Source organism: Colletotrichum karsti, assembly GCF_011947395.1.
Source record: "Colletotrichum karsti strain CkLH20 chromosome Unknown Scaffold17, whole genome shotgun sequence".
NCBI lineage: Eukaryota > Fungi > Ascomycota > Sordariomycetes > Glomerellales > Glomerellaceae > Colletotrichum > Colletotrichum karsti.
Window position 1 is genome coordinate 226,610 of NW_024065917.1, and position 18,015 is coordinate 244,624.

At 54.0% G+C, this 18,015-nt stretch overlaps 4 protein-coding genes across 4 annotated transcripts; 3 read left to right on the top strand and 1 right to left on the bottom strand.

The window, feature by feature from the left end:
• Positions 1–1,810: 1,810 nt before the first annotated feature.
• CkaCkLH20_05881 (DNA repair transcription protein) lies at positions 1,811–5,814 on the bottom strand (the record flags this gene model as incomplete). Its single annotated transcript, XM_038888598.1, has 6 exons — positions 1,811–2,875; positions 2,927–4,705; positions 4,756–5,345; positions 5,400–5,462; positions 5,519–5,662; positions 5,727–5,814. The coding sequence occupies 6 exons, from the start codon at positions 5,812–5,814 to the stop codon at positions 1,811–1,813; spliced, it is 3,729 nt and encodes a 1,242-aa protein (XP_038745934.1).
• Positions 5,815–7,002: 1,188 nt separating this feature from the next.
• CkaCkLH20_05882 (methylenetetrahydrofolate dehydrogenase) lies at positions 7,003–8,210 on the top strand (the record flags this gene model as incomplete). Its single annotated transcript, XM_038888599.1, has 3 exons — positions 7,003–7,202; positions 7,332–8,064; positions 8,118–8,210. 3 exons carry the CDS (start codon positions 7,003–7,005, stop codon positions 8,208–8,210), a joined length of 1,026 nt encoding a protein of 341 aa, XP_038745935.1.
• A 4,873-nt stretch (positions 8,211–13,083) lies between these two features.
• CkaCkLH20_05883 (uncharacterized protein) lies at positions 13,084–15,733 on the top strand (the record flags this gene model as incomplete). The annotated part of the gene is made up of 2 exons (XM_038888600.1): positions 13,084–13,818; positions 13,865–15,733. The coding sequence occupies 2 exons, from the start codon at positions 13,084–13,086 to the stop codon at positions 15,731–15,733; spliced, it is 2,604 nt and encodes an 867-aa protein (XP_038745936.1).
• Positions 15,734–17,252: 1,519 nt separating this feature from the next.
• Positions 17,253–17,771, top strand: CkaCkLH20_05884 (uncharacterized protein; the record flags this gene model as incomplete). Its single annotated transcript, XM_038888601.1, has 1 exon — positions 17,253–17,771. One exon carries the CDS (start codon positions 17,253–17,255, stop codon positions 17,769–17,771), a length of 519 nt encoding a protein of 172 aa, XP_038745937.1.
• Between the last annotated feature and the right edge of the window lie 244 nt (positions 17,772–18,015).

An 18,015-nucleotide genomic window follows, 5' to 3' on the forward strand; every position in this document is an offset into this window, starting at 1 on the left:
GCTCTTTGTTTGTGTGACACCATCGACGGTGACAGCGGCATTCAGGGTGGGATAATCCTTCTCCGCATTGTAGTTGAACACGCCTCAGGTGAGTGACTTGAGTTCGTATCACATCAGATCATCTCTCAGCTCTCTACAACAAGACTGCTCCGCCTTGGCTGAGTTGTGACCCCACGGAACTAAGTAGAGAACACAAAAGGGGATGTCTTTGTGCCATCGTTTTGCAAGATGTCAATCGGCCAATAATATGGTTTGGTTGTAAAAGTGATTCATGACGACCGGTTAGATTAGGTACTTAAAGTGTCATTCAGTCAACAAATGTTGGGATCAGAGGACGAAGCTGAAATAGCGTAGCTGGATACAGTCAAGTTAAAGTTAACACAGAGACAATGAGGGAGAGATTATGTCGAAACTCGTGGATCTGATTTTTTGAGACAGGCCAGGCATCTTAGATTCCGTGGATATTCTTCTGAGATACGCCGTGGGCAACGGAGCTGGATGAAGAAAGCGATGGTCTCTGTATCGCTCAGAACGACCCGTTGGTGCGGTAGGCCAGGCTCTAGTGGGCTGATCGTCGTGTGAAGGTATATATCACATCATGCTGGACAAGGGAGTAGCCTCAGGAGGTTTGGTCGACATTGGTATTTGTTGTGCCGCATGCCCTCATATTCAAGATCGTTGCTGTATTAGAGAACATCGAACACCGAGAGCCTTCTCCAAATAACTGAGATAGACAACAAAGAGCGAGTTTCAATGGTGATTTGGCACTGCAGGATCCAAAATGCTTTTCCCGGTCCTCATCTAGAGGAGAGGCCTACATAACATGTTTTTTTTTCAGAGTCACATGGTCCCGTCGATCAGAGGTATTAAAGGCGAAATGTTCGCCTGTCGTACCTTTTAGAGCCAAGTCTTTTGGTTCTCATATTATCGTTGTGATTCTTGTATCCCATTAGGAGGCATTGGAACCGAAGTGTTGCGACGGTGAAGGCCCTTCTGAACATGGGTGAACTCGCCACCAACAATAAAGGCCCATGGCGTCGAAGGTCGAAGTATCTGCAGAGTATTCGCCTGCTAATACTAAACAACCGAGATTGAGTGGCGACGTCGAAAAAGAGACATACATGTGGATCAGTCGGATCTTCTCTCGACCACAACACCACTTTCGCCGTCGAAGCTCAAAGTACTACGGGTGATGCGTCGCCATGGAAGACGTACGCCACTTGCTTTGGCCCGAAAGACTCGGAATCTTCCAAACATTGTCCGCGCAGAGACAATGCTTTTGTAGGTTATGGGAATGAAAAGGGACCGTGAATAAGGCCGATCACAATTAGCGACTAGAGTTCTTCGAAATCAACGACTCACCGTAGCTGCAGCGGAGGGATGATGTACAGTGAACTGTCACACAAGATGGTTCAACTCAGGTAGTTCTGGGTTACAATGAGGCTGATTCGCTTGTCGAAGGGGAGAAGAAAGATTGAGCAATACTTCCTCCCACTTGTACTCGCGACAGGCAGATGTTTATGCGGTCAGGAAGCCACAAGAGATGTGGTAAGGCAAGTCACGTATAGGCCCTATCAACACAGTCTCTGATCGTTTTAATTGCCCATGTTCCGAGCGGTCATGTACGTTGATCCTATCTCTCATTATCTTCAGTTCTAGTCTACTTTTGACTCAAAAGCCCACAAACTCCTCGCAATGCCGGCCTTCTGTTCACAATGCTGCTTCCATTCATATCCAGACCGCGTCAACATAATAGACTTGACCCCTTGAAGACACTCTTCAACTATGTTCCACCTACTTAACCACCCCTTTAGTTGACTTCGGCCCAGGCCTGGCGAGCCACAAGAGCGGCTTTCCTAACTTCGCGGACACGGTCACCCGACGCTTGCGACAACATGCGGCGGACTTGCGACGCGGAGTCGAGCAGATGACGGTGCTCGAACTGCGGCGGCAGCAGTCCCAGCACACGGATGACGAGGCACCGGCACTGTGCCTGGGCGACGTTGGAATGGTCGAACGGCATGTAGCCCGCCGGCATCCACGAGGAGTTTTCCGTCTGGGAGTCGCCCCGGGTGAAGATGGAGATGCATGCCTCGATGATGCTCTTCAAGAACGGCTTGATGCGGTCGGGCGAGTTGTGCGCGATCTCCTCCAGGACCCTGAGGCCGGCCTGCACGTCTCCGCCGGACGGGAGGTAGCGGACTGCGCAGAGGATCAATCTCACGAGGTCTTCCGTGTCGTCTTCGTAGATGGCGAAGGGGATGTGTTTCACGGCTGCGAGAACGGCGATGCTGTAGTTCGCGGCCACCAGCATGTCCTCCGGGCTGTTTGAGCCGGCCGGCCAAGCCTTGGCAAGCATTGGCTTGACGAGCTCGAAGTAGGCTCTCTGAAGCCACAGGGGCTTCACCTGTCCAAAGTACTCTTTCCTCAGGCTGTCGTAAGGTGCAAATACAATCTCGAGATTGCGGGCGAGAGTGTGGCCGGTTTCTTTGTTGGCGGGGCCCCGTTGAATGGCCAAAAGGACCTTCTTGAAAGCATTCCCGGTGTATCGTCGAAGGACGCCTGCGGTGATCGCATATACCGGCCTTGCCAAGTTGGCCCTGGCCTGAGCTGGGTTCTCGCCGGGAAGTCTGTTCTTCTCATGCTCGAGGAAGCCTGTTTCGTCCTCCTCTTCCTCAGACAAGCTGCCGTTACCAACCACAAACTCCATCTGGCGCTCAACCATGGAAACAATCTCGCTCAGCTTATCAACTGGGTACTTGTTGGCAATAATAGTCAGAATGGCAGACACAATGAGACGGGAACGAGGCGATGCTGAGTGGTCGCGTGACAGGAGGCCGGCAATGAGGATCTGATGGGCTGTTCCTCTCTCAACCTATGCGAAAGTCAGTCAACTGTTTCTTCTTGATAGCAGCACACAACTTACCAAACGCTGAACTGCTGTGGGGTGCAATGGCTGGACAACGCCAAGAGAGAGAACGACTGCGCGCCCATGGCTGAAGCCGCTGATGGGGAATTTGGGCGGATCGCGCATGCTGTATGATGGGTCTGGACTGAATGTCCGAAGCATAGCATCTCGTAAGTGTGCGTTCGCCCAAGGATGCGCATTGGATGGATCGCTGTGCAGAAATTCATCATCGCCACGGAAGAGCGTCACGACTTCCTCATTGAGAAGCAACCCAGTCTGTTGCAATTCGTTCATCTCGCGGATGACGAAGGTAGCCATGCTACCGATGAGGTGGAGGTAGCGATCCTCGAACATACGAGCGTCCGGGTCTTTGTTGGTGAAATCGTCACTGAGCTCTAGTGAGAGTTCAGTGTCATCGTCGAAGCTGATTATCTTGGTCGCTCGTCTGTAAAGCTGTCGTAACACGAAGAGACTGATCAGGATAAAGTCTCCATGAATCTCATCACTGGCGTTTTCCAGCTGCTGTTCCTGACTGTCAATGTCCATAGCGTCCCCAGCATCAGGTGATTCGGAGCTCTCGCCATCAATGCGAGGCAAAGTAGGAAACCGGCTTGCGACGTAGTTGACCCACGTGTCGGGATGGAATCGCTTGTCTTTGAAATTGAGAGCTTCGGATTTCGGCAGAAAAGCGTGGACTGCATCTCTGTAATATCTCATCGTGATCTGTATTCCAGAGGCAAACAGCGACCAGACTTGCGGAGGTGCCTTGACGTCAAGCATGGACTTGAGATTGTCAAGCAGCACGCTCAACAGAAGCACGTAGTTGTCAAACTTCTTGCCCTGTCGTGGCACTTCGAAGCAGCTGATGTACGCCAGCTTGGGGATGATTTGCTGCAACGTTTGGGTCAGACCGATGATAGACGTCGTCTCGGGAGAAGCGATGTAAGGTTCGCATATCCTGAAGCTCTCCTCGATCAACTTCTTGAGCGCAGGCGGGTAAGCCGTGGTAGCCTTCTGAAGAGCAAATACAGCTTCGTCGATCAAGTTGGCCTGGAGCTCGTCGGTTGAGTAGCGCTCCGGCGCCTTCAGGATCACGCTTGCCAAGTCGTCGCAAATCTCAGCCAGGGTGGTTTCTGGAAGCATTGGTTGAGTAGAGCGTCCTGTCTGTGCAGCACGCTGGCAAACCATTAAGCCCATACCCTTGATAGCCTGTTGACCAATTGTCGCTTCCTCTTTCATTGCGATTTCCTGAACTGCCTGTTGGAAAGGCGGAAGATATGCCTGCTTGTACAACGGCGCAAGCATTGGCTCTGTGGATTTGAAGGCCGCGGCATCGTCGACACTTAATTCCACATCGCCACCGATAAGCACTTGGCGAAGCTCAAGCAGAGAGTTGAGTAAGATCAGGAGATTCTTGGTGTGCTCGGGTGATTTTGTGTGGCGAAGGTTCTCCTTGATGTGAGTGACGGAAGGAGCGATCATGAGGGCGAAAGCGGAGGGCTTGGCGCTGTGGACGCTGATGAGGAGCTTTCCAGAAGCTGCCGTGTATATCGGATTCGCCAGATCTTCTAAGCAGTCTCGCTGAACGGTGAGGGCGAAGTCCCTGAGCTCGTCCCCATTGAGTCTCTTCGCGATCGTGCGGATAACCTCGAGCGTAGCATTGATCGTGTCTTCGATTTCGCCGTTGCGAACCTCGTACTTCAGGCTGCCCCAGATCTTTTCGGTGAACGGCGTGATGCCTTGCTGAACGTGCTCATATTTGTTCAAGCAAGCAGTCAATGTCTTGAGAATATCGACCTGTTCCGACGTCAGTAAATCATTTGCATACAGCCAACGCATACACCGACCTTCACGTTGACAGTCACGCTGTCTCCCTGGTCCAATCTGCCGATAAGGTATGGAACCGCCTTGCTCGCCACCCGGTGGTGTGCAGAGAAACATTCCCGCAGAGCAGACTTCAAGTCGTCGGCTGTGATACCCGAAGGATGTTGTGACGTTCTAAGGGAAATCGGGAAGTATGCTGAGAAAATGCTGAAAATCTCATCGACGACCTCCTGGACGGGGGAAAAGTCGGCGAGAAACGCCTTCAGAATCTTGAACCAGATCATCAAGCACTTCGGATCTCGCTCATTCCGGCACACCTGGAGAAGCTCCGTCATGAAGCCGGCGGTTGCGCCATGCTGATACTGCAAATCATTGGCGACCTCGGGGTTTGAGATAAGATGATCCAGCAGCTCGTATACTGTTGCTCTTGTTTCTGCCACCTGGTTTTTGAAGTCGTCGCCGAGACTGCAAATGCTCTGAATGATGTCGTTTCCTTTTTGAGGCTGGAATGCTTTCATGCTTGCTGTTCTGTCAAGTGCCTTTGCTGCTGGCATGATGCCAGCTTTGTGGTCAACCTTGAACATGCTGCCAAAGAATGCAACAAGGAGATTAACTGTGACAATGCGTCAACCGCCAGTGTCCAATTATGGCAAGCACATCAACTCACCTTGATCTGCCTTGAGAAAAGTAGGATCCAAGTGTTCTAGAGTCCCTGCCAAGAACCCCAAAGCTGGAAGCAAGGTGGTCAGCACATATGTCCGATTTTGCCTCATGAGTGATTCTCACCTTTGGATCGAGCAATGATATCACCACTTGACTCCCCATCCTCCCCATCATCCATCTGGTCGTCATTGGCATTGGGCATCCATGGCCTGATGGATTCAACCCATCTCGCGACCGGATTGCTGGGTCTCGGTGCTGTTTGGATTGCTGGAAGGCAGGGTCAGCAGTCTGTCCGGATAGCTGCTCTGGTGGAAAATGACCGTGTACATACCTGAAGCTGCCTCCTTTGTGATTGCCAAATGTCTCTCAGGATCGTCACTCAGGACATACTCCAATGCCAACTTCCGAAAGTCTGTCATGGTCTCTGAGGTGTCTCTGAGAATGTGGTTGTTGTATAGGGAATTTTTCTTCCAAAGCAAAACTGGCAATAATGTGGTTGTTGAAATGGAGAAGATTTCAGTCACTGAGCGTATATGTGAGATAATAAATTGAGTGCGACAAGGCAAGAGCGGAGACTAGGTGGTGAAGAATATGGCTGGGCCAAAGTGAGCAGTTGCGATGGACGCCTTCATCCAATGTGAAGTTCACCCCGCTCCTTCCAATATTGGTCGTATTCAGAGATGGGACGGAAATTCTGAGACTTCTCTGTCCTGGGTAGTCAACAAAGACAAAGATGGGGGCGCGCTGTAAAATATGCCAGTCTGGGCTTCTGAGGCTCAGTAGCTTTTTTGAGAGCCAACATTGACTTCACGTCACCGAAAGCCGGCCAAGGGCAGTGAGATAATTACTCAGATTTGGTGGGGGAATTACTTCGGGAAGGCGGTGTAACCGTTATCAAAGTTATCGCGGTCTGGAGGAACCAGATGCCCGATCATACTGTCATTTCGGGATTAGTGCAGTTGGATCACTTGCAATAGAGCAACTCACCTGACGATCAACAACGAGAGCTCTAGCATATGTTCTTCTTGTACGACTCTTACATACACCTTTTACGGTCTTTGGATTATTCTGATGGGAATTACTCGTTGCTGGTTGCGATTCTTCAAGAAAATGTAAAAGATGAATGCATCTTGACGCTAGTCCGTTTCGGGCAGAATGACATGGAGGGGTAAAATATTCAGCGCAAGGACCGCGGGGTCCTGTTCGGAAGGGAAAAAAAAATTTGGATGTCGAAGTCGGAGCGGTGCCCCTCCAAAGACTCATAGACGGTCATTTTACGGAACCATCTTTTCTCTCTTCAACCGCTCCAAATCGCTCATCTAGCTGCAGAATTAGAACCTGGGCCGTCGCTCGTTGCTCAATTTGCCATCCTACGCGTTTTTTGGCCAGTCAGTTATCCTCTTTCCCTTCCCAATTACCCCAAAGACGCGGCATCGCGGGGTCGAAAATGGTGGGGCTTGAAGAATACCTACTAATCTGGGGATAGACGCCGATAGGCACTCACTCAACCAGATAACGAGAGTGAGTAATACTAATGACCCCAAAAGAGCAATTCGACTGACATCCCGTGAAGACATATCGAGTCTCTCGGAAACCCAGACTCAGCCATGGCTTCCGAAGTCCCCAAGACGTGCAAGGTCATTCTGGCCGACACCATCGCCAAGCGCCTCTTGGCTGAGGTCCACGAGACCCTCGCCAAGGTGCAGGGCAGCGGCGTCTTCAAGCCGACGCTCGTGGCCTTCCTTGCCAACGACGACCCGGCTGCTCTCCAGTACGCCGAGTGGTCTCAGAAGACCTGCGTAGAGAAGTAGGCGCGCCCCGGCCTTCAATCTTTGTGTGTGTGTTTTGGGAGGCCAGAAGAAAAGCCCCCCTTCCCGCGCGCGCGAGAGAAAAGTTGCAAAGGTAACTGACAAATGATTGTTTCCCCCACATCCAGCGGCTTCAACTTCGACCTGCGTCGCGTCGACAAGGAGCAGCTCGAGGAGAAGATCGAGGACGCCAACGCGGACGACGCCGTCGACGGCATCATCGTCTACTACCCCATCTTCCCCGGCAACCCCACCCACGACAAGTACATCCAGGAGACGGTCTCGCTGGCCAAGGACGTCGAGGGCCTCTGCCACAAGCACATCTACAACATGTACCACAACGTCCGCTTCCTGGACCCGCCCGCCAACCTGCGCAAGTCCATCCTGCCCTGCACGCCCCTCGCCGTCGTCAAGATCCTCGAGCACCTGCAGATCTACAACCCCATCCTGGCGCCGGGCAACCGCCTCTTCGGCAAGACCATCACCGTCATCAACCGCTCCGAGGTCAACGGCCGCCCGCTCGCCGCCCTGCTCGCCAACGACGGCGCCACGGTCTACTCGGTCGACATCACCGGCGTCCAGCTCTTCACCCGCGGCCAGGGCATCAAGCAGCCGCGCCACCAGGTCACGAACAAGGAGGGCTGGGGCCTGGAGCAGGTCCTCCCCATCAGCGATGTCATCATCGGCGGTGTACCCCACGAGAAGTACAAGATCGACACGAACCTCATCCGCGAGGGCGCCGTGTGCATCAACTTCTCCTCGTTCCGCAACTTCGACGCTCCCACCGTCAAGGAGAAGGCTGCGATCTACGTCCCCTCCGTCGGCAAGGTCACGATTGCGTGCTTGTTGAGGAACTTGGTTGTAAGTATCACTTCTGGATGACCGCCCGAGAGTGAGGTACTAATTCATCTCAGCGTCTTATTGCCAACCGCCCCACGACGATTGACAACGGCAGCGAGGATGCGAGCACCGCGCAGGCCAGAAGCGAGGCCTTCACTGAGGGTTGAGAAGCGTTGAAAAGGCGAGAGCATGCCGCGAGGCCCGCGCAAGCGGAAAGGATAGAAAAAAAAAAAACCCATGCGGTTTGGATTAAAAAGTACTTGCTTGTTTATACCTGGTTAGTCATAAGGGGGGATCACTGAAGTTTGCATTACGGATTGGGCGAAAAGAAAAGAAAAGCACACAAGACATCGGTTAGCCGGAGATACATTTCAACATAGAATATGGCACGCACACTTGTCTGTGTCGATGTCGAGAGGGATATTGGTGTTCGCATGAGATGTGTCGATTTTGCATGAGAAGATCGAGTTAGAGATCATGTCATGAACATAGATAGCGAAGAAATGCTTATGCCATGCACTGCAGTGCGGCGCGGAATGTCGAGGATCATGTTGCGCGGCTGAGACGCAAGCGAGCCGGAAACGGACGACTGACACTGTCGTGAGAAGAAGAAACCCATTTGCATTGGTGATGAATCCGGGAGGATTCCGTCACAAGCTCATGGTCAAGGCCCAGACTGGTCTAAGTGATGAGGCTGATTGACGCGGCCCGATTGCCACGACGTATTTTCCAGAAAGGCAGAAGGCTGCAATTTCGATGGAAAAGCAACTCGGAGAATATTGGTAGTCTTGAAATAAGAAGGGGCTCAGCCAAGGCGACGACCAAGACCAAACAAGATAGGCGACAAGATCCGGGCGCAAGCCTCAACCGCCGGCGCGATCCTGGGATGTGGCAGACGATATAATATCTTTTCTCCGTGTCCAGTAACGGCGAATTGGAAGTTCGTGAAGTCTGTAAAGGCCCTCAATCGACTGAGTCGAATGAGCAATAGGCGACGTCCCAGGCTTGGGCGGATGGGACGAGTGCGTTTCGGAACCACGTTCGCGCGCGCTTCATCCTGAGTTTTCTCTCACAGTTCCCCACGCCGGGCCGGGAGGGTACGCCCACACTGGCATTGTCCAACAGTTTGAGCATTGCAAGGATATCGCCGGCTCTCTGGGACTGGAGAGATCCCGTCCCGATTGTTTCTGGAGATTGGTTCGGCGCCGCGATTCAATGCGAGAAGCTGAAAATGACCAGATAGACGAGATATTATGGGTATATCTGGGGGCTTAAGAGGCCGAGTCTTTGGTAGTCTGTAGCAGATTGACCGAGGATGGCGTCATCAGCGCATGAGATCTGAACAGGCGCCTGCGATGGAATTTGGTTGATGGGACGAATGGCAGGTACGAGCCAAGCGCGGGCGAGGTGACACTGGTGTTGAGAGGCGCCTTCTTCACTTTCTTGTAATGTCTTTGACGGCTCATCTCAGCCTAGGGGCGTTACAGGCAAATTCCTCCAGGGTTGAATGCAACACAGTGCACCCAGGGGGAAGAGCGCGAGAAGGCCAGCGGGCAAGCGATGGTGTGAGCAGAAATGGGCCGACATGGATTTCTTGTGCAATTTGCGAGGCATTCCAGAAGGATCGGGTTGTTCGTACTCTGTATCGGGAGTACCGATGAGGAAGTTGACGGTTGGTGGTTCACTGAAGTGCAGCTCCACCGGGTCTGCGGGATTCAACGTGCGTGTGACTTGTGCCCCAGAGAGCTGGGACACCGATTCGACTGGTCATGACTCCACGACAAGTCCACGAGTAGTCCACGAGCGAGAGCCGCAGAGGGCAAAGTGGAAAGAGTCACATGTGGAAAGGCAAAGCCTCTGACAGATGAAGATGAGGTTGTGGCTGCTGTCGATGTGCGATGGCGGCTGCTTAGTTAGCAAGCGCCTCTCGAACAAAGGACCGGGAGCTGAGTCTGAGTCTGCCCATCTCCACAGCTCACCGGCGAGGTTGTGTCGAAGCTTATTCGGCAGACGTAGAGTACTGCGTAGTAAATGTCTCCAAGCCGAAGGCTACCCTAGCTGGGCGCGTGCCTTGGATCGGACGTGTTCGTCTCGAGCTGATGGATGACGGGCGTGGGCTCGTGGAGATGTTTTGCAGTGGCCACCTGCTCGATCTGTACCGTGTTCCGCGAAGAGATGCAATGAGCACTGTGGTGCCTGTGGTGGTGGTGATTGAGCTGGAGCAACAGGTCTGGTCAATCTTGTTCCTGGCAGGTCTAGCGACTAGGTAGCGAGAGGAGAGACAGGAAGAGTCAGGCGCGTCAGGGTCTGCATGCGGAAGGCTGATCAATTGCCGAAATTCGTCTTACCAGAGCTGCTAAGACTCCACCGTGCGAGTCCCATTGCTCAATGATCCTTCCTCAGCCTCTTGGAAAGAATCTTTCGGACGTCCCTTTTGCTGTTTCCAGCTCCGGACTCGAGCCCGGGTCTCCAAAAGTTTGCAATTGAAGAGGTTGGGTTGCACCGATATGGAAGCAGAAGCGGTTCTTTCTCTCTTTCTCAAGTGTGAACCTTGTATTGTACCATAGTATGTTGCTGCAGGTGCTGCAGGTCCAGTGCTGCCGGGGCTGATATGTTTCTTCCGGCGCGGAGTCCACCGGCTGGCCAGTGCTTGCAGGAGGAGCCGGGGCTTTATTAGCTTCAATTCTCGTGTCCAATCAGCCCGAGTTGGGAAGACTTCCAGGCACGCAGGGCCAGAGACGACCGAACAAGACTTTGCAGCAAGAACACCACTTGTCCGACACGGGCTAGGCTGCTCAGGAACCCAGAGCCCACGCAATGATATCGTCTTGCATTGGTGGGCAGAAGCCAGGGTTCTGGGCAGCCTTTTTCAGCGGTTTTGGTCTCGTTCTGTCTCTCAGCACCTGCAGCGTGGGCCTCCATAGGCTCATTCCCATGTGCGCAACCATGCATCAAGCCACTGCAGCCAAGGGTACCGTCCAGGGGGAAGCGGCCCAAAACCAGGATACGCGAGCAAGGACTCTTCCTTTTGCGTTGAAGCGAGAAATTGGAAAATTTTACGAACGGAAGAGCGTTGCCAGACATGGGGAATGCCTGTCTAGCCAAGCGTCGCGAAGGCGACAACTTTTGAGGAACTTGAGCTCAAAGACGGCACGATATCAAATACCAGGCACCTTAGTAAGGACGGAATATGCCTTACACAGATATCCATACGTACCTATGTAATGCATAAGGTAGGCAGGCTCTCGGGTACCTTGCCTTAATTATCTGAAGAGAGACACGGGTACCTTTACCTAAGGTACCTGCCCGGCCTACGCGACTGGAGAAAATGCCCCTTTCCGCGCAATCCAGGATATCTCTGTCGATTGCTGAATTCACGATTGTCTGTGCCGTCCATGTCACTCAACTCATCACACTCACTTGCCTTTTCCATTCGCTCTCTGTCGATCCTTTCCCAAGGTCAGAGTGCTCCTCGGCATTCAGCTACCGCACCTACCAATTCTCCTACGGTCTTTCCGGCTCGGTCTAGCCTTCGCCAATCATCTCGTCAAGCGTCAAGCCCAACTGTCACGCCCGTTCACCACCATTTTGCCTTCACGCCGCGTGCTACAACAGCAAACTACTATTCCGGTCCAGTCCGTACCTGATCGCGCGTCTCCTCCGCCAACCCTATCCGTACTCACATCGGACTGCAACTGCCGCCTCAGGTCTCGAGCCCTTCTGTGGTCCTGTGTGTTCTGCGCCTGCATTCTGCACTGCATCGGCGACCTGCCCTCCAACCCTTGGCTGCTCATCTCCCGCAGCCTGTCATCTTATCTTCCTGGCACAGGGCTACCAGCCGAGATCAGCCTGCCAAAGCAACCCAGGAACCACTGCTTGTCCGCCACGAACTTCGACCTTTTCACCTTTTCGACACCTGCTCTGCTCTTCTCCTCGTATCGCGGCTGAGCAGTTTGCGATCGCGTCCATCGCTCCAGCTGCACCTCAGCCAGAGACAAGAACAGCCTCCCAAGGTACCGGCTGCATGTCTCACGGCCTCGATCCAGTCTTGATTGGTCGCTCTTCCAGATCATTTTAGACACGCTGCTGGACCCCCACCGCCAAACTGCAACCCCTTAAACTCGGGACCGTCGCGACGCAGCCAGCCGTAACAACAGTCAAGCAACATTTACACTACAAACGGCCAACAGCAACCTGAAGAGGAGGGAAAGAAGGGACCAAAGACGGCTAGACTCGTCGACGTCGACTACCTTGCGCCCAGCCGTTTGTTTCGTCGCAACCAAATCTGCCATCGCTCGCCTCTGAGCAGCAGCCAAAGCTTCTCAATCCGGCCACCTCCCCGAACCCGGCAGCTCGTTTGTGCTTGCTTTGCGCATGCATACGGTCCTACCACCCCACGAACGACGTCTTGCTTCCTGCAAACGGCCATTCAGTCGTCAAGCTCCAGAGCCCGTCACAATCCACGACACAACCATTTCTCATATCTACGATCAAGTCCCGTACAACAAGGTTCAACAAACGATTTCCGCCATTTTTACCCGACCTGCAGGTTGCCTTTGAGCTCGCCCACCCGCCTGCCCGCCCACCTTCTGCGACTTGTTTGGAGCACGCTTAGTTCCATCTGGTCCCGTTGCAGCAAACTTGACATCCGCCCGCGCAACCCCAGGAAAACGAAAACGCAAACGCAATCCAGTCAGTCTTATTCCATCCGAATCCACGACCGGACGGCCCACGGACCTGGCTGGACTTGGGGGATCGGTTGAACCTTGGCCGAAACTCTGCCCAAATGCTTTCGTCTCATCCATTGCTCATATACCAAGAATAATTATTCCATTGGGGTTCCTGCGCCACCAAGGAAGGACTCGCCGGTTAATTGCAGCCAGCCCGCCCTGTTGGTCAGGACCCGACTCGCTGTCCGTCCTACGACTCCACGGCCACTGTAACGACAATCAACGCCTGCGATCCAGATAGACCGACGCGCAGGAGGCAACACCACCGGAACTGAATCGCTGCAAAACTTGGCCAGCACAACCCGCAACCATGGCGACACAGGCTATTCACGCCCACGCCGCCCACGGCGGCGGCCACGCGCATTCAAGCTCCACCTCCTCGTATCCCCCACAGCCGGCCTCTCCTACATTGACGAACCCCGACATGATCCTTCCCGACTATGATTGTCCTTCTTCCCCCGACAGGTCGCATTCTCCTCTCATGATGTGGAAGAACTCCCAAGCTGTCGACATGAACATGCAGTTCCAGTTTCCCCCGAGCGCCTACGTCGCCGGCCCAATTACTCCCGCGACGCCGATTATTTATGGCAACGGAACGATGCTGTCTGATATCGGCGAAGTCACAGAGGCCGAGAGTACGCCAGGCAAGGCCTCGCGCCCTTCTTCAATGATTTGGACAGGCCGCACTCCCCGTCTCGGCGACGAGCCGTTTCCCTCCCCGACGAAAGCGTACGAGAGCATCAAGCAACGGGCACGGGCACACGAACGACGATCCTCGGTCGAGTCCACGAGTACGATCACCACAACACAAGACCACAATGTGTTCGCCGACTTTGACGATACCGTCAGCGTGGATGACAGCAACTTCCAAGGCGACGATGAGGAGAGCGTGGCAGAGTCCTATGCAGATGATGTGTCCGTTCACAAGGCCCATATCATCTCTCAACCTTCAAGGGCGTCCCTTAATGATCCAAACAGGTACTCAACCGCGTTAATTAGTCGACGAGCCGAGCAGATTCTTGCCAATGCCAAGCGCAGACTCACGGTATGTGACCTCAAACGCATGCAGAGGATTAGACTAACGCGCGCAGACCATGGAGGGCAATTTGAACAGAGCGCGCAGCTCATTGAGCATTTCGACACCATCCATTTCCTCATTCGACGGCAGCGGCTCTACTCCTTCCCCGCCTATGATGAGAGCCACTTCTTCAGCGACATCTCCTAGTTCTGTGCATGGACACGCTAGAATGTTGAGTGATTCGTCAATCAACACCGAATTAGTGAATTTGGGCATTGCGCAGCGGAGATCTGCCAGCGCCATGGGCGCAGCCGGGGGTTATCGCCAGCCAATCTCTACGCGAAAGATCACTCACGACGCGGCCACTCTTGAGCGCTTGAACTCTGGGCGGGATGCGCAACCACGATACAAGGCCGCCCAGGAAATTGGCTTGGATACTCTGGGGGAGGATGAGGTCTCGACGGAATTTCACTCGGGAAGCGACAGTACAACAAAACGAAACAGCCTTTTGGGTCCTGCGCTCAATGGTCCCACCAAGCCTCCGCTAACGCGATCTGCATCGGCAGCACAAATGCGCGATCTGAAGGACCAAGTCCAGGACCTCAAGGGTAAGATCTCGTCGTTGAGGGAACAGGCGCGGGTGGATACTATGCGACGACGCAGCCTACAGAGTCTGCGAACCCCTAGTCCTTTCACTCACGCGCAGGTCGATCAGTGGTATTCCGGACCTCAAAAAAACGAGTCCTCGCCAGAGCCTCTCACTGCGACCTTGGAACAGGCCCCATGGAACGAGCCATCGCCTGTCATTGACGGGGAAAACCTAGAGAAGGACGTGGAGGCTGCCGTTGAAGAGACACCAATCAAGGATGATGAGTCGGTTGTTGGTGATTACGAGGCCGCGCAAGAGGCGATCCGCCAAGAGGAGCGCCAGAAGGCTCTCGACGCGATGGAAGCGAATGCACACGTCGAGCCTGCTGACGACATTTCTGATATGCACACCGAGGACGGTTTCGAGGACAGTGTACAGGTTCAAGATGAAGACGGCTACGACAGCGAGAGTGGTGATTCCCTCTACCACGACACATTCCAAACCCCTGTGTCGCATGAAGACCGAGAAGATGCGTTCGACTACGAGCACTTCTTCCTTCACAGTGCCATGGGCACTATCAGCCAACAACGCCGCGGTAGCTTCAGTTCCGAAAGTTCTGTGGAGACAACTCGCGGGCCCATGACTTCTGACGAAGCGATCCGTCCAAAGGCGCATAACAGGAGAGGCAGCGGCGACACGACCTCGACTATGGAGTCATTTGCAACCGCTCAATCGGGTCGAGCCAGCCGGGTCAGCGCCAGCGGCACCGAGGAGGATCCGCGACAAGGCGTCCTTACCCCTCCTAGTGTCAGCCCCATCAGCGAGCGCACCGAGAGCCCGCCAACCGCCAAGCGGTCGACCGTCGGAAGCATCAACGGCGGCGATGTACTTGAAGAGATGCGGACGCGTGCGCGCGCTGGCTCTATAGCCTATCGTCGCCCGATGAGCACGCAAGCGACCATGGGCCACCGCCCCTCGACCGCATCCTTCGATTCGACCGGCACGAACCGCAGCTTCCCGTTGGTGGGCAAGGCACGTGTTAGTGTTGGTGTTGGCGGTGTGCTTACGCCCCAGGGGTCTCCCGAGTTGGAGCTTCGAACCATCTCCGATGCCATTATGAGCGAGACCGCAAGCATTTGCGATAAAGAAAGTCTTCACGGACCTGACCAGATTGCGCCTATGACGCAGCTCGCCAAGGAGGACCAAATCCTCGTCGAACGCTTCGTGGCGAGCTTGGGGCGTTGCGTGCTTGGTTTGAGCGAAGCTGGCAAGGCGTCTGCAGAGGGCCGGATGTACAGAAGGCGCCTTGACACGGCGCGCAAGATTTTGGAAGGCATGGGCGAAACATCATGAGGAGGAGTTGTTTTTTGATTAGACCATATGCTTGGAGTATCTTGGTAACCACACATTGGTAGGGATTTAGCTGCGCGGCGCAGCTACATCAGCTTGGTCAGGACATTGACGTTTGCGCGTCAAAACGAATAACTGATAATGTCAAATGAGAAAGGCGGGAAGCTGCGGTTGAGAAGAGCGGTTGCCAGTGTAAGAGGGTCTTCCTTACGCATGACTGGTAAACACGATTCCATTTTTCCTAGATTCGATACCCTTCTTGTACGTTTTTGTGGCTGAACTTCAGCCTCCTGTTCTCTTCTTGTACTCCAATTTCTCCATCCACGATGGGCGTCACACACATGTTTCCTTTGTTCGAGAAAGAAAGAGAGAGAGAAAGTGAGTGGATGTACCTTGTCTAGGAGTACTGAATACCTGTGCTGGGAACATGTACTGAGAGATGTGGGCGGCTGCGACCTGCTGTCTACAGCGCAACGTTGCAATTGAGGCTTTTTTCAGGCAGGCTCTGCCGAAATCTCAAATTTTGTTCAAATAAGATCTTGCTCGCAACTCGACGATGTGGTGTACCATTACTGTATTGAAAGTAGTTGGTTGGGGTATGCAGCACGTGCTGCTTTCTTGGCAACGAACCAGAGATGGTGTTTAGAGACATCTCCAAGGCTCACATCCGTTGCAGATAATCCCCACTGACGAAGGGAAACGGGTATGAGGTCGTTCAGCCTGGCCTATGAACAAACTGGTTTATTCAGGTAATTACGACCCGAGAAGTGTCGGGGTGAAGAAATCACGATACTGCATTTTACCTGGGGTCAATCACCAGAGAGAATCGAGCTTGGGAGCCGGGACAGCTCGAGCTCGAGCTCGAGCACAAGCGTTTCCAAGACAGATTACAATCTTGTTGTACCAGGGCAACAAAGCTCTGGCCGGTCATTGTTGTTGTTGATTTCTATTTTCATCTGGAGCATTATGAAATGCCATTGGCATATCTGGCCTCATGGAGCTTTGTTGGTTCCGTTTACTGTTTCGAGCTCTCATGATCCGTCTAACCACATGCTTCCATTGAGTTGCAGCAACAGAACCGCCGCCCTTATTTTTCCCCACTAAAAAAACAACACGACAACCACTACCACCTTACCCCGACCGGGCTACACCGCACATCGCCAACAGGCTCGTGCTCCAAGGGTCCTCTTGCCCGTCCTTTAATATTATTTTTCGTCCTCCACGCGGCTGCAACCTCACACCCTCACCGCGGCGTTGCCTTCTTGCTTGGTGTTGCAACGAGCCTGCCACGACACATATCCGTACGCGACGACAGTTGTTCGAATCTAGTCATCTCTTTCGAACCAGAGGTTCTTTCGTCTTTGTTCTCCCCCCGTCGGCAGAAGCAGCGATTCCCACCGCCAGACGAGGCCCAGAAACAACAAGCAACGCACACCCACAAAAGAAACCCACGGCGAAGAAACCCGAATAAACCACTCCCACCACCGCACATACACGCATAAACAAACAACGAAGAGCCCAAATGTCCAAAATGGCAGACCCGTCGGTGGCAAACTTCGTCCTCCGCTCGTTCCTACCCCCCGAGGCCGTCGACTTCATCCACAAGAACGCGCTGCACCCGTCGTCGCCGGTGCAGGTGGCGCGGCAGCACGTCGTGCTGGCGGCGTGCCGGGCCTTCGACGCGCTGTACCCGTACGTCGCGCCCGCGGTCGACGCGACGCTGGCCTTCCTGCAGGACTCGCCCGAGCTCGTGTCGTTCGGCATCCTGCTGGCGCTGCTGGCCGCCACGGTCGTCGTGCTCAACTGGATCCGCCGCGTCGTCGCCTTCTGGACCGCGCTGGTGCTCAGGGTGGCCTTCTGGGGCGCTGTTGTCGCCGTTCTCGCGGCCGTCGTGCAGAGGGGCGTGTGGGAGACGGCGAGGGACGCGGTGGTCGTCGGGGGCAAGGTTGTCGGGTTCGCGGCGGCGGTGAAGGATGTTTGGGTGTCGGAGTACAGGAGGTACGAGGAGGAGACGCAGGTCCAGGGGAGGAGACACCGGTGAAATGGGATGGGGAGGTGGTTCTGGGATATGGTATAAGGGGTCGTTCGCCGCGGAGGGGGGCCTACTACGGCGTCCAAAGTTGAGCCACGGCCGGGGGTCATGTTGCTCGGGAGAAGAGCCGGATTGGATACCTCGCCCTAGGGAAGCGTGAAGCCGCCCAGGGAAAAGCATGCGATACAGATTACACAGGACGTCGGGCGCATTGCCGGATGGATACGATTATGAATGAGCCAATGTAAATCAA